General features: G+C 39.6%; 1 protein-coding gene across 2 annotated transcripts in view; it reads right to left on the minus strand.

Moving 5' to 3' along the window:
* The window catches only part of NRP1 (neuropilin 1), a 149,734-nt gene that overhangs the window by 62,668 nt on the left and 69,777 nt on the right, over window positions 1-17,289 (minus strand). For both annotated transcript variants that reach the window (XM_040434273.1, XM_040434272.1), the window contains exons 6-7: window positions 7,965-8,120; window positions 5,153-5,319 (exon numbers count right to left, since the gene is read on the minus strand). In XM_040434273.1, coding sequence (XP_040290207.1) covers window positions 5,153-5,319; window positions 7,965-8,120 — 323 coding nt within the window. The remainder of the gene's footprint in view (window positions 1-5,152; window positions 5,320-7,964; window positions 8,121-17,289) is intronic.

Genomic DNA, 17,289 nt, shown 5'->3' on the forward strand with positions numbered 1-17,289 from the left:
TAGATGTAGAGCAGCTTGGACATGTGTGTTAAATTTTTATACCTCCCCTATTATTAATGGTCGGTGAGTAAAAATGTAGTGAAATGCACTTTCATTAAGATATTATAAGCCGCACGGGAAGTATGCTCACAAGGCAGGTAGTGAGGAGCCTGTGACCTTCTCCTCTATTGTTCTAGTTCCCAATACACAATGGGCTGAAGGCTTATTAATAGAAGGTCTGCCCGGCTTCCTGGTGTTATGTATACTTATTATTTCTCTATTAAGGAAACTGGATGTAGAATTATAGATAGATGATAGATAAATAGATAATAGATAAATAGATAGATAGATAGATAGATAGATACATAGATATATGATAGGTAGATAGATGATATGTAGATAGATTATACAGAGATAGATAGATAAAGATAAAAAATTGAGTAGGATAGATATAGATACGATTATTAATATATAGATAAATTGACAACTAGATAGATAGATAGGTACAGAGATAGATAGATAGATAGGCGATAAATAGGATAGATAGATAGATATGAGATAGATAGATAGATAGATAGATAGATAATAGATGGATAGATAGATAGATAGATAGATAGATAGATAGATACAGAGATAGATAGATAGGCGATAAATAGGATAGATAGATAGATAATAGATAGATAGATAATAGATAGATGATTGATAGATAGATAGATAGATAGATAGATAGATAGATAGATAGATATGAGATAGATAGATAGGTACAGAGATAGATAGATAGATAGATATATAGATAGATAATAGATAGATAGATAGATAGATAGATAGATAGATAGATGATTGATAGATAGATAGATAGATAGATAGATAGATAGATAATAGATAGATGATAGATAGATAGATGATAGATAGATAGATAATAGATAGATGATAGATAGATAGATGATAGATAGATAGATAGATAGATAGATAGATAATAGATAGATAGATGATAGATAGATAGATAGATAGATAGATAGATAGATAGATGGATAGATAATACATAGATAGATAGATAGATAGATAGATAATAGATAGATAGATGATAGATAGATAGATAGATAGATAGATAGATAGATGATAGATAGATAGATAGATAGATAATAGATAATAGATAGATAGATAGGCGATAAATAGGATAGATAGATAGATAGATAGATAGATAGATAGATAGATAGATAGATAAAAATAACATAGGTAATAGATAGATAAATAGAAAGATTGATATAAGATATATAAGATAGATAATAGACAAGTAAATAGAAGATAGATAACTACATATGAGATAGATAGTTGCATAGTTAATACGGTTGAACAAATGTACAATATGTCTAGCGCCTTGGAATTTAAAATAAAACATAACTTTTATTTACATGAATAAAAATTCTCCATGGTGTGCTCAGGGGGGAAAAATACTTGCTACTGTTGAAAAAAGACATAAGACCATCAAGTTCAACTGAGGGATAGATGGGGACACAAATTTTTGAAAAAAGGGAGTGAAACCCAGATTTGTACACAGACAGACAGATGGATAAATAGATAGATAGATAGATAGATAGATAGATAATAGATAGATAGGAGATAGATAGATAGATAGATAATAGATAGATAATAGATAGATAGGAGATAGATAGATAGATAGATAGATAGATAGATAATAGATAGATAATAGATAGATAGATAGATAGATAGATAGATAGATAGATAATAGATAGATAGATAGATAATAGATAGATAGATAGATAGATAGATAGAATAGAAAGATAGATAGATAGATAGATAGATAGATAGATAGATAGATAATAGATAGATAGGAGATAGATAGATAGATAGATAGATAGATAGATAGATAGATAATAGATAGATAATAGATAGATAGGAGATAGATAGATAGATAGATAGATAATAGATAGATAGATAGATAGAATAGAAAGATAGATAGATAGATAGATAGATAGATAGATAGATAGATAGATAGATAATAGATAGATAGGAGATAGATAGATAGATAGATAGATAGATAGATAGATAGATAGATAATAGATAGATAATAGATAGATAGGAGATAGATAGATAGATAGATAGATAATAGATAGATAGATAGATAATAGATAGATAGATAATAGATAGATAGATACTGTAGATAGAAGATAGATGAGAGACATTTCTTAAAGACATCTAGAGGAAGCGGTAACATTTTTTGTTAAGTGGCATTTCCTCCCACTGGAAACTCTTGTAGTTCAGAGGTCACACAGTTTACCCATTAGCTATGTCAAGGGGGCGAGCTGCTGGATGTTTTGGAAGGAGCATCAACATTTTTTGAGGCGTACAAGACAAGTGAGCAGACTGCCGGCACGTATCATGGTATTGTGTGTCATCCTACTCACAAAAAGGCTTTGCTCTGTTGTCAGACGATATTCCCCAATGAATGCTGCCATTCACTGACATAAAATAATGGGAGACTAACATTTTATAGAAAGTTCCTGGGCCACGAATACATAGCCACTGTACTGATCATCCCGGGAAAGTAAACCTCATTCCTGCTAGTAACATTACTTTCTTGACTTAAAAAAAATATATATACCTAGGGTCCTTATGATTTTGAGCAATCTTTATCGACTGGGAAAGTAAAGTTTCATGAATAATTCCTACACGCTTTTACACTATCTTGTTCTAGGGCTGACTGATTACTGAATATATTGTCATACTGGTTGGAGATCAGTTTTTCTGATAAAGAGCTCCAAATCCCCAGCAAGGATATATAGTATAGCGCCAAATTATAAAATTCCGGTTGTAAGCAGCCACCACTAGAGGGTGTATGAGAGCTTATAACATTATAAGCTCAATATATATCACAGTATGCAGTAAGCTCCCCCTAGTGGTGTTTGCAGTCAGACAGAATTTCATGACTTGTTTATGCAATGGATTTCATGCACCGTATCAGGGCCCCAACAATTGTAAAGATATATGAAGAAATGGATGTGCACAGCATTTTCAATTCTCTTAGGAGAAACAAATACAAACAGGTTTTCAAAGGTAGACATTTAATTTATAGGTCAGTTTTAATATACCTAAACAAAAGCCAAACACAATGCACAAATGTCCTAAAGCAAGGGGCTCACTAAATAAGATAGATAGATAAATGATAGATAGATTATAGAGAAGGAGATTGATAGACAGACAGATAGATAACAAATAGAGTAATAGATGGATTAACAGATGTTACAAGCAATGGTTGTACAACCACTGAATCAACCAACTGGTTTGGCTTTAGACTAGACTTTAGGGTGTTGTCCTGGCAGCCGCTTGGTATCCCTATACAGCGATCTGGATTTTGCTGCAGGGGAGCCATCAGTCCTCTACCTCTTGGAACAGTCTCAGTGTAGTTGGCAGTTAGCCCAATAAGATCAGAGACACAGTCAGGAAACAGGCAGAGGTCAGGGCAGGCAGTGTTTGTGTGAATACATAAAACAAGTCAGGGTTCAGGGTAGGCAGGAAAGGGTCAATATGGAAAACAACTAAGGTCAGGGCAGGCAGCGGAGGGTTAGAGTCAGTAGAAAGGCAGAGGTTGGTACAGTGTTAGACATACAGAACAGCACACCTTCCTAAAGCTCATGCTCCCCCCATTAAGAAAGGTTCCTTAAATACTGTCATGTGACCAGACACTGGCTTGATGAAACCAGGGTACATGCTGGCTCTTTAAGAGCCGAGAATGGCAGGTTGCAGCCTGCAGAAGCCATATGGGACACCAGCAGCTGGAGCCAGTGGAGGGCAAGCAAGTTCAGGCCACCGGCAAAGAAGGAGAAGAGCGGTGAGTAACATGGTGTTAGATAGATAGATAGATAGATAGATAGATAGATGCAAAAATTTTCTATGATCCAATGTAACTCCAATCGGAGCTGGTCGATCCCAACAACAATAAAATAAAGACTCATCATACAAGGGCATCAATAATATATAGACAAAGGCTGAGGTCTTTTATCCATAATGACAGATTCTTAAGATATCGCTGCAATAACACCACAGCAGGGAACACCTAAATTAAAAATCTTAATTAAAATGTCCTTTGCATCCTCTGTATATGATGTAATATGCAAATACCTTTGCTGTAATTGCTTGGCACGTTGCCTCTTCGTGTGATCTGACTCTTTTCTGTCGAACTTAATCTTATGCATAGTTTTAGACTCCCACCATCTTTTAGAAGCTCTCTATGTGTTCTCTTAATTCTCACTGATTAACTACTCTCATATCTGTAAATGGGACCAAGGGTGACTGTAGACCGCTCAATCCACCATCCCCCTCTCTGTGGTGTCACCTCATGCAAAGCTCCCTCTTTCCCCAGGGTATGCACCATTAGCAAACAGAGGGGTATGTCCTGAGGGTCACTAGATGGCAGGAGAAGACAATAGATTGTACAGTGTATTCTGCACTGGTATCTATCCAGAGCTCTAATGAGCTTGGTCCTTATTAGGGTATTTAGAACTGTACAGAAGACTTCAAGGAGCCACAACCACGAGTCCCACTACCATGATGCCATCTTTTAACTAGTTTTGGTTATAGGGGTTCAGAAAACCAATGTTCATATACCCTATTAGGTCATTTGAACTACAATAAAGGGAGGTACCCCCATTCATAAATATCATCAGCCAGATTAGAGAGTGGCTACAAAGGGTATGGTTCGCTCTAGAGGACCCAACAGATCTGTGTATTACATTGACAGTCCATTGATTTCAGCGTGCAGTGCTTCATTTCTCCTGTGGAGGCACTGCAGGGAAATTAAACACATCCTGTCATGTTTCCCCATAGGTGACCACTAAAGAGAACAAAACAAATCATTTCTGCAGAGTTCATATAATCATAAACGTATAAATAATATATTATTAGAACAAGAGGGGGTCTGCACATTAGGATCAAGGTCCTGTTGGACCGAAAAGCCCGGTGTGATAAACTGGGTGTTTTTTTCAAGCTTACCTTGTTATGTCTGGATCATGAATTTTGGAAGTTATATCTTATAATAGACGGATACCCTAATTGCAAACTTCAATTTGAGTGCTGCGAATATTTCTACACATAAATAATATATTTATGACCCAATTCTATCATACATTATCTCTTTAGCATAGTTGAAACTTACCTGTATCCATTCTTTAACTGTGTCCTCACCAGGTGTCCATCCGTTCTCAGGATAGTTGAGTCTTGACCTTTCTGTAGACCAGTTGGTGCTATAATGTGAAGACGCTGTGATTTGGTCTGGAGTTATTTCCCCAGATTCCATTCCGAGGGCCTCTTTGCACTCAAAATCTTAAAAAATAACACCATACACAGGGTCAGGTTCTCTGTGTAGAAGCCATCTTTGATACATTTATAACATATGTTACGGGTGATATGCAGGGTATCTGTAGACAGTAGCAGGACTATAATGTAGCATGGAAGTCCTTTAGTCGTTCATCCATATTTGAATTTCAGGGTTGTCCAGCCTGACACCCTCTTCCTGTCTGTGGGTTTAGGGTAATATATATGATGTTTCACTTGTAATTGAGGTCATATATGAAAGCTTTGAAGTTAAGCTGCTTTGCTGTTACTGCTATTATAGATAGTAACCTTACTAAGTGCTTTGAGGTCAGAACATTGCTCTTCCATGACAATAAAATGGAACTGCAGAAGGCCACATAATCTTTTCCAGTTGTTCTTGTGGCCTTTAAAAGTTCTGAAACTAAATAACCTTCCTTGGGATACATTAACAGGAAAATCACTGGTAAACCAGGCACAGGGTCTTGTAGGGCTAGCACATCTGAATGTAATGACACTTAGTTTCACTTACTGATCTGTTGCTTCATTCTAGAGAAAAAGTACTTTTACTCCATATGTAAATGGGAGCACTAAAGTCCGGCCCGAGTCACTCTGTGCACCCTTGCTCCTCCGGCACCTTCTGCCAGCCCCTCCTTTTCCTTCTTGATTGACATTGATGGCCAGGCTCCCACATAACCACCTGCTTGACCCTGTCAATTAAGAAAAAGAGGGATGGGCAGGCAAAGGAAACAGGAGTGCACAGAGCGACTTAGGCCGCACCGTTGCACTTTACTGCTCGTCTGCATATGGATTAAAAGTATTTATTCTCCAGACCGAAGCAACGACTCACTAAGTGAAAGGTATACATTCAGCTCAGCTAGCCCTACAAGGCATTGTACCAATAAATTTAATGGTGACAGATTCCCTTATGGGACCATTCGCACGGCGGAATTTGACAGCAGAATTTTGGAGTGGACACCATTCCAAAGTTCTGACAGTGGCCGCATGGTGTCTGCGTCCAGTTGTTTTCAATGGAAGGCAGAGTTTCAGTTTGCGGGCCAATGGTTTGGAACCACAATTGCGCCAAGAAGGGACATGCTGCTTCTTGGCGCAGTGTCCAGATGGGTGCCCCTTTATGCCGTGGTGGGTGTCAGCTTGCGGTTTAGCTCCATTCCGTGGAGCTAAACTGTGAGCAGCTCTATGGCATTTGAAGTCAACAACCATGGCGGCTTCTACCGCGGAATATGAAGCAGGTTTTGACCGTGTCAAAATCTTCTGTGTGAACGTCCCTTAAAGGGGTTATCTGATCTCTGACATGCCCCCTTTCCCCCCATATGCCTGGGCTCCTCACACACAATGTACTTAACTGGCTCCCCGGCTCACCCGCGATGCTAGGGAGGCTCGTTCCGGTCATTGCATGGGGAGAAGAAGCAGCGGCGGCTATGCGAGGACCAAGAGCGACACGGGTGTCGGGGAGCCAGGTAAGTACATTGTGTGTAAGGGGTCCTGTCGTTTGAGGGGCATTTCAGGAGTCGGATAATCCATTTAAAGAGACTCTGGCATGTTTGTGTGATATATGAAGTTGATTGTTACATATTGGCTATTATGCACATACTGTAATGCTTAAAATACAATACTGCACATGAAAGCCCAAACTATTTAAGACGTGTGTGTCTATATGTCTTACTATTCTTATATATAGTGTTGGGCTCGAATATTCGAATAGCGAATATTATTCGCGAATATCGGCACTTCAAGAATTCGCGAATATTTAGAATATGGCGATATATATTAGTAATTTCAAATATTCTAGATTTATTTTTCATCAGTCACCTCCCTTCTTGCTTGTGGGCCAATGAGAAGGCTGCAATGTCTTTGTCTGAGCTTAGCAACATCCCTAGCAACCAATAGGAAAGTTGCCTACCCCTTACTATATAAGAACCTCCCCAGCAGACATCTTCTGCAGTTTTATGGAGTTCTGAGAGAGACAGCGGTGTCATTGCTGTGCTCTGTGCTTTCCTGTGTCATTACATTAGATAGATAGTTAGCTTATATATAATACAGATAGCTAGTCAGTGTAGGTTATATCCTGATATAGTGTAGCTGATAGGTTCTGCTGTCCATACATACATGCTACATACATAGCGCTGAGATGTTATGTAGTCAGACCTGTTAAAATGAGAAGTTTCACGTATTGCGCCAAAATATTCACATCATTGGTGCCGATTTCGCAATCTCGAATATATTGGAGGCCTCTATCTGAATTTAAAGCTTTTGTAATGTTTTGCCGTACCAACTATTTTCTCCAGTCTCAGGAAACTTCTAGCAGCTTAAAAAATGTAGTTATAGTGACCCACATCTGTATTTCGTGCACATTACATTGCCGATTTTTCGCGATTAAGAAAATAATCTCGAATTCTCGAATATATGACGAATATTCTACCAAATATTCGCAAAATATTGCAAATTCGAATATTGCCCCTGCCGCTCATCACTACTTGTATATCTGGTACTGCTGTATATAGGTCATTTCTTGGCGCCATATAAGAAAGTGTAATATCCTTCATTTGATCTGATTTCTGTAGACTTTCTTCAGTGTTGCACATGACTGGCTGTGCAGTAACATACATGACACAGATGAACAATGCAAAACTCACCTTTCTCTGCGTTGCTCTGTAGTACAGAATAGTTTGCAGAGAATCCTTCCTTTGCTATTGCATTGTCTGCATGAAAAACAACGGACATGATTCCAGACGAGGCCCTGACTCGCCCTGGGTTGTTCTGTCCACAGTAACGTCCAATGTGAGGCCCCACTGGAAGGGAAAAGAAAAAAGTTTGGTCAGAACATAAATGATAAAAAAAAAGAAATAAAAAAAGAAAAATGTATTGTCCTTCTATAGGCAAGTGTAAGAAATAGGGACAACAATTGTATAAGTGACACAGAGTCACCCATGGCACTCACAAAGATGTAAATGTTTCCCAGGAGAAAATAAAATGTCACAAATTGTAATTTTTTTATTGCAACTTTTTTTTTTTTACCATAGGGAAACATTAACATCATGCATGGTGGGCATATTCACACGTAGAAGATATACTGTGGACTTTCCATCTGGATTTGGAGGCAGAAAATTCACAGCATATTACAATATGAGACATAAAAAATCTCATCCACACGTTGCAGAAAAAAATTTACATGGAAATTTTAATTCTGCAGCAGGTCAATTCTTTCTGCGGATTTTTTACGTGAATTTCATCATTTGTGTAACGGGCAGTGGGGTGGACATGCTGTACCAAGTAACCAGTTTGACTTCGGGCTAAACCAAAGGGCGTGATTCCTGGCAGTCCCCTGGTTTTCACCCTTTGACCCTTATACAGGGATCTGGTCTTCATTGCAGGGGACCCACCAGGCTTCTACCTCTTGGAATAGTCCCAGTTGTTATGGGCTGAGCCACGGGGGTCAGGGACACTAGTGTGAAGCACTGAGGAATCAGGCAATACACGTAGTCAGGAAACAGGCAGAGATCAGGGCAGGCAAGGTTCATGAGAATTCGTGAAAGTAATCTGAGGTTGGAGCAGGCAGCAATGGGTCAATAGAAAGGCTATGGTCAGGGCAGGTGGTGGATAATAAAGAGTCGGTAAACAGGCAGAGGTACAGTTCAAGGGCAGACAACCAGGAACCTAAAGTCAGGCATCTTTCCTCTGGGAAAGTCATGGACTAGCCATAGGCTGGGACAATCAAGATAATAACTTAGGGGCTGTAGGATGCACCCAGTCCCTGCTGCCTAAGGGAGCCCTAAGACTGGTCCCTCTGACACAGTAGAGGACGTCTGTACACTATTTAGGGGGACTTGCTAAAACTCTGACTATTTCTAATATGATGTCAAAAGTTACATCTTTGACCAGCCCTAAAATAATATTTGATAAATTAGTTTGGCATTCTGCGTACAGTACTGCAGAATATGTTGGTGCTAAATGAACAATGAAGCCATTTCTAATATGAATAATGGCTTACAGTCGAACATGAAATAATCTACCATAAAATAAAAGAAGCAAAAAAACTAAAAAGTTGACATTACATAAAAATCTCAGAAGCCGATCTGTATGAAGCTCTATTCAGAGAAATCTCTTCACCCCATGGTGTGTACACACAGTGTGTATGGAGGCAGCACAGTCCCCATGGTCATCTCTCATTTATGTGTGCTGACCTAATAAACTTTTTTCTGTTCCAGAAGTAAAACCTAAAGACACAGTCATAAAGATTGGGCTGAAAGTCAAACAATAGATGTCAGCCGCTGAACTCAGGTGCCTTCACTGAGATACACACAAGTCAACCATTGAAAGCCGAACAGAAGAACCTTGTTGGGTCAGGAGCTGAGATTGAAGAGCCTGTTTGTGACTCACTGGTTTATAATTTTCAAGAAATTATTTGGGATGTCTACATTCAGTTATGATTTTGTTTTGCCCCCTGGACATCTCAGTACTGAGCTGTGTCTATGATTGCTGTACGGTCAGGAGCCGCCAAGACAACAGCATACAAAGAAGTATTGAATTTCTCTGAATGGGCAATCCCTGTCCAGCTAATGCAATATTGATATGTGGTGAGATACATAAGGCACAAATAATTAATAAAGCAGATATAAATCTATCTATCTATCAATCTGTCTATTATCTATCTATCTATCTATCTATCTATCTATCTATCTATTATCTATCTCATATCTAATTATCTATCTATCTACGGATGTGGCAGGGTCAACACACATGCTTTATGAGACATGTTATCTAAACTAAATGCATTAAGCAATTGCTTTTCAATGAATTAAGAAATTTGAGTTAAGAGTGTGTGTTACCCCTGCTACATCTGTATCTATCTATCTATCTATCTATCTATCTATCTATCTATCTATCTATCTATCTATCTATCTATCTATCATCATTTATCACACGTTTATATCAAATTTTCTGCCTATTGTTGTCAGTCCAATTCTTACACAGAATTTCTATAAAGCTTCTAAAGTGTTTCTATGTTTTTCTAGACATATTAAATCTATGAACCGTGGCAAATCATCCACTTACATTCCCAGTGTATATATTATTAATGCTTATAATTAACAACTTCAGCCCAAATGTCTAGTCAGAGATGAGAGGAAGTAATTAAACTTGGCTTATCTCTCTGTAGCTAATTATACACATATATTTCTATGACCTTTCCCATTTCTCTCTATAAAAAGGCTCCAGTTGAGAAAGCCCCTATAATGTCAGCCCAGAAAACAAACAGTGGAAGACTTTGTTCCTGGTCGATAGGGATGTACAGTGAAGAATCTGTACGTGTGATGGTCTGTCTGCAGATTAAGCAATACACAGGACAGGTTTATGTGGTTGGTATTTATAGACAGGAGCAATCCTGTCTATCTTCTATATCATCCTTCTTCGCCTTTCGCTTTCTAAAACTCAACATGGATAAAACAGAATTCATCATCTTTCCCCCATCTTGCTCAACCCCCCCCAACAGACCTACCTATCACGATCAATGGCTGCACACTCTCCCCGGTCAACCAAGTCCGCTGCCTTGGAGTGACCTTGGATTCTGCCCTCTCCTTCCGACCGCACATCCAAACCCTTTCCACCACTTGCCGCCTCCAACTCAAAAACATCTCCCGCATCTGCGCTTTTCTTAACTTTGAATCTGCGAAAATGCTTGTACATGCCCTCATCATCTCCCGCCTAGACTACTGCAACATTCTCCACTGTGGCCTTCCATCTAGCACTCTCGCACCCCTCCAATCTACCAATCTATCCTCAACTCTGCTGCCCGACTAATCCACCTCTCACCCTATTACTCCTCTGCCTCTCCCCTCTGCCAATCCCTTCACTGGCTCCCCATTGCCCAGTGCACTCACTTTAAAATACTAACAAATAAATACAAGGCTGTCCATAACCTGTCCCCTCACTACATCTCGGAGCTACTTTCCCGATACATCCCCACACGCACTCTCCGATCTTCACAAGACCTCCTTCTGTCCTCTCCTCTTTTCACCTCTTCCCACAACCTCGTCCAAGATTCCTCTTGTGCATCGCCCACACTCTGGAACTCGCTACCCCAACATATCAGACTCTCACCGACAGTGGAATCCTTCAAAAGAAACCTAAAAAGCCACCTCTTCAGACAAGCCTACAACCAGTGACCCTGCTGCCTCTATACCGCCATGACCAGCTTTACCCTCACCTACTGTGTCCTTCTCCCATTCCATGTAGATTGTAAGCCCTCACGGGCAGGGCCCTCTCTCCTTCTCTATCAGTTTGTAACTCGTCTTGTTTATGATTAGTGCAATTGTCTGTATTATGTGTGTATACCCCTTATCATATATACAGCGCTATGGAAGCTATGGTGCTTTAATAATTATTAATAATAATAATAATAATAATAATAATAATAATAATCCTATTAGAGAGGCTGTCATTCTAGAAGCCTTGTTCTCTGAGCACCTAGAGGTGGCCACAACATGGATGCTGCTGCTGTTTGGTCTGCTAGACCTATGTCTTCTTCAAGAAGGTCATGGTTCCAGGTCAACTTTTGGTCACCCAAAAATATAGATTATTGTCTATTTTTGCCCATTTCTCTATAGGGAAGTTGCCTAAAAATTGCATAAATTGGTCGGTATTCTTGCACTCAGCACTTTGAACTTCTTCTACCATTGAGAAATTGGAATAAGATTTAAAGAGGATCTGTCCACTCTCCTGACAAGTCTGTTTATTAAATCATTGTATTGGAGCGTAGTTCTCAGCATTGTGCATTTCCTATAGTATTCATCTTAGAAATGTTTGACTAGATTGACGACTGTGATTACCAGTTGGGAGTGTGTCCACACAATCTGGACAGTGTCCAAGTAGAACTGACTGTGTAGAGACACAAAAGGAATAGTCATACATTTCTCTTTTAATAGGGCATCTGTCAGCAGATTTGTCCCTATGACACTGGCTGACCTGTTACATGGGCACTTGGCAGCTGAAGCCATCTGTGTTGGCCCCATGTTCATATGTGTCCACACTGCTGAGAAAAATTATGTTTTAATATATGCAAATAAGCCTGTAGGAGCAATGGGGGCGTTGTCATTACACCTAAAGGCTCTGCTCTCTCTGCAACTGCTGCTCTCTCTGCACTTTGATTGGCAGGGCCAGGTGTGATGACGTTTACACTTTCTGGCCCTGTCAAAGTGCAGAGAGAGCAGAGCCTCTAGGTGTAACGGCAACGCCCCTGTTGCTCCAAGAGACCCATTGGCATTATAATAAAACATAATTTTTCTCAGCAATACTCAGCACTGAATATGGGACCGGCACAGATGTCTTCAGCTGCCAAGCGCACATGTAACAGGTCAGCCGGTGTCATAGGGACAAATCTGCTGACAGATGCTCTTTAAACTTTCCTGTAGAATTGAGCCTAAGGGCATGCCAGCGACATTGCCATGTGCATGGATGCCATATAGCAGTAGACGGAATCCCTTTGGGCTCATATTTTATAATTACGTTTTTCTTTGTATCCTAGTCCAGCTTCTATTCTTGAAATATTGGCATGGATAACAAAGGATTCCAAGGAAATCAGGCATTAAAAACAAATGTGGATTTTTTTTATTTTAGACCCCACAACACAGAGGTATTCTCTGTAATTTCACCATATGTTGGTATAGGAAACGGGGACCATGTGTGCCTCCATATAACCCCTGCGTGCACAGCTACGCCGTGTGCATGATGCTTTACATTACTTATTGTAGCACGTTAATGAGGTGGACAAAATGCCAAACAGGAAACATCATTGTCTCCACCTATATTTACAAAACACCAACAGAGCGATGATACCTGAGTAACATATAATAAAGTAAACAATAAAATAACATCATCGTCCCTTTAAATAGGTTTTCATTTCTCAGTCTGCAGCTTTATATTACTGGATATATTCAGGAACAATGGCCGGGTAAACCCTTAGTCACATAATTAATAAATTTTCATCGTTAAGTACACTCCTTCCATCGACTGCTCGAAATAAAAGGTTAAAGTATCTCCGCTTCTATTACCTATAAATTGGATCTGATTACTTTGTGACATAATTGGAGAAGTTACCATTTCAGTCCATATCGAGTGTTGACAAATAATCACCTATGAACCTATAGAGCTGGCCGTACGGACTATACAATGGCAGGCCCATCTCTCCGATTTTATCAGGATTGGCTGATGTTCCAATGTGGATAAGGGGACCCTGACCGAGGCAAATCGAATTTATCCTGAAATCGGTGGATTCGATTCGCTCATCTCTAAATAACAATTCTGGAGCAGCTATTCTTATAACTCTGCGGTGTGCCATTCCTTTACTATTCCTACTGAAATGAAGGTCCATCTAAGACAGGGATGCCCAACCTGCGGCCCTCCAGCTGTTGCAAAACTACAACTCCCAGCATGTTATCAGCCTACAGCGGGGCATGATGGGAGTTGTAGTTTTACAAGAGCTGGAGGGACGCAGGTTGAGAATCCCTGATCTAGAAGTTCCCAGTTGAGGGTGTGTCCTTCCACAGTCTGTCAGGGGCAGGACTGACTGGATAGTGTCAGAATGTGCAGGGATACACCTCCAACTGGTAACACCCATCTGGACCTTTATTGCAGACGGCTAGTAATTTATTCATAACTTCTAGGAGGAATAATAGATGATTGGCACAACAGATAGTCATAAGAATAGATATTGCAGAATGGTTATTACATGGGGAATGCAAGTAGCTACTAGAACAGCCTGATTTCTGTTTATTCGTACTAGCCATGTTGAACAAGTGGTTGTTTAGTCCATCAAATGTTCATATGTCCAGAGGCAATAAGAGAAACGGTCAAATATCAGCCATACATTTGGCCTTACTACAGTATTTCTCTTGCAGAAATCCACAAAAAGGCAAGGAGAAGTAAAGCCCATGCTCCCTGGTAAAATTATATGAAATGTCTCTCCACGTTTAGCTACAGCTGACCCAGTATAAGACCTAGACCGCCATGTAACCGCCAACTTCTACGAAGCCCTAAGGTAGCACCAACAGGCCACACAGGTTAGAGTAATGCCCCCTGAACCTGCAATTTTGATGGGATTGGACGACCATCTAATGTGTACAGGGGTCTCCCAACTCTCCCCTAATGGCAGATGACAGGGGAGATAAAGATCAGGCATTTGGATTTCAACATGCCCAATCCTTTGGGGCGATAAGCCACAGCCAGAAGTGAGCAGAGGCTGATTGTGCATGTGAATGGAGGGGATTGGGGGGATAGCTGTTCAGAGGACTGCTTTAGGTACCATCATGGCACACAGACTGCTTACAGCTCTATAGGATGGGACCACCGAAACTCTGTGCCTCTGTACCGGCCCAGCAGAGTGGCTTAATACTACCTCTTCTACTCCTACTTAGGAAAGTTTTTGCTGTATGCTTACTTTTTAATATCTGTGAGCATTAAAACCGTTACACAGGCTGCCCGCTCCGACAAACAGCGCCACACCGGTCCATGGGTTGTTCCCGGTATTGCAGCTCCTTTGAAGAGAATGGATCAAAGACGCAGTACCTCTGACCACCTTTGGACAGGCATGGCACTGTTTTGAGAAGATATCAATGACTTATATAACAACTATAAGAAACTATAGCGTTAAGAATAAAATAAATAATAACTTTTCTCCCTATAAAAATGGAAATAGCAAAGAAAGAGCAAAGACACAAAGAACTGGCTGCACAGTAGTGTTCCTCCTCTCTCCCAGTGCCTATAAATCTCCCAGGGATTGCCCTCAGATTGCATTAGCAGCTCTTTTACGTGTGAAGTATTGCTTTATTAAGCTGTTTGCTGGGGTTTTTTTATACTCTGCTCCTGTTTGGATTGGTCCAATTGTAACCGGCTCCAGTCCATCATTTATATGAACGCATTACTTTGAAAAGTGCAAGTCTCAGTGACAGCAAAGTTAGACAAGATGCAGAGGAAGTTGAGATAAAAGAGATTAATAGAGTGTTTAATTTGCTGTGGCATTAACATCTATTGGAAGACAGTGCTTTCTGCGCCTTCATTCAGAAGGCTGTTTATTTTATTGACTCAAGCACTGAAGTCGTGCCAAGGCGATGGCTCCGACACTGGAGTCCTACTCCAAATGACATCTCTCTCCCAGTATTACTCCGAAGCCCCTTGCGGGCAGGAGAGATGGGACTGCAAACAACATCTGAGGAAAGCATCCTTATTATTATTATTATTATTATTATTATTATTATTATTATTATTATTCTTCTTCTGTTATCATAAAACATCTAGTCATTCAGGCAAACTCTCCGTCCAGTAGGTCAGTCCTGACCAGTGTGTGCTTCATGCCTCAGGGATGTCACATCTCATGACTGACATTTCTATGGACAGTAAAACCTACTCTCAAGATCTGACCCTGAGACTAAGGGATTTCAGGCACTTCTCAGGTCCCTGAATTTATAGCTGAACGTACAGGGCCATTCAGACCAGATTCTCTCATCATTTACTTTCCACATTCTGCTGCTGATGTGGCCCGGCTGTTACTATGGATGGATGTGTGCACCTACTAACTGCATAGGAACATGGCAGATATAGCTCATACATTTCCATGCAAGTATCTATCTATCTATCTATCTATCTATCTATCTATCTATCTATCTATTTATTATCTATCTATCTATTATCTATCTAATATCTATCATCTATCTATCTATCTATCTATCTATCTATCTATCTATTTATTATCTATCTATCTATTTATTATCTATCTATCTATCTATCTATCTATCTATCTATCTATCATCTATCTATCTATCTATCTATCTATCTCATATCTATCTATTATCTATCTATCTATCTATCTATTATCTATCTATCTATTATCTATCTATCTATCTATCTATCTATCTATCTATCTATCTATCTATCTATCTATTATCTATCTATCTATTATCTATCTATCTATCTACTATCTATCTATCTATCTATCTATCTATCTATCTATCTATCTATCTATCTCATATCTATCTATCTCATATCTATCTATCTATTATCTATCTATCTATTATCTATCTATCTATCTATCTATCTATCTATTATCTATCTATCTATCTATCTATCTATCTATCTATCTATCTATCTATCTATCTATCCTTTATCTATCTATCTATCTATCTATCTATCTATCCTTTATCTATCTATCTATCTATCTATCTATCTATCTATCTATCTATTCTTTTATCTCTAAATGCTTCTCAAATTTCTTTGTTTCAAATCTATTTCCCCCTTCCAAATAAATAATCGGTGATTGTATAACCCCTGCGATCTTGGCTGCCATGACACTGGCTACTTGTTTTCCACCTTAGGATGTGTGAGTGACAAACTGGTGATGTGTTCCGGCTGCAGCATGAGGTGAGAAGCTGTAATCAGCCTGCCTGCTGCAGATTGCTCCAGCACGAGACCTACAGCTGCGGGTGCAAAATTCTATGTTGTGAGTCTCAGGGAAGGAGGTTTTTAGCTAAATGAGGAAGCCCGGCACCTGTGCCCCCCTGCTCCCCCCCTGCTCCCCGCCTGACCTTAGTGTAAAGGACGAGCGGACGTTTGCAGATTTTTTTTTTTTCCATTGCTACAGGTTGGTCTTTATCCTCATCATTAGTCTTACGACCTAATTCCAGCAACATTATTTTTATGGATGAGACCCCGAGGGTTATATGCAAATATGTGCGCTGGAGGCCATGAATAATGTATGCTGGAGTATCAAGTGAATATCACGGTGGTTAATTATCTACACAAGTGAGCCACAGGTAAAAGAGAATGGAAACTGTTGATCAACCACACACTGTGCGGCAGCCTCAGCAATATGGGTGCATACATAAAGATCCGGGGATCTGGCTATGCTGAGGGCTGGATTAAAGGTCACCTTTTACTTTTAGATGAGCGTAGAGATAGCTATACACAGTGCAT

This window comes from Bufo bufo, chromosome 5 (genome assembly GCF_905171765.1).
Source record: "Bufo bufo chromosome 5, aBufBuf1.1, whole genome shotgun sequence".
Lineage (NCBI taxonomy): Eukaryota > Metazoa > Chordata > Amphibia > Anura > Bufonidae > Bufo > Bufo bufo.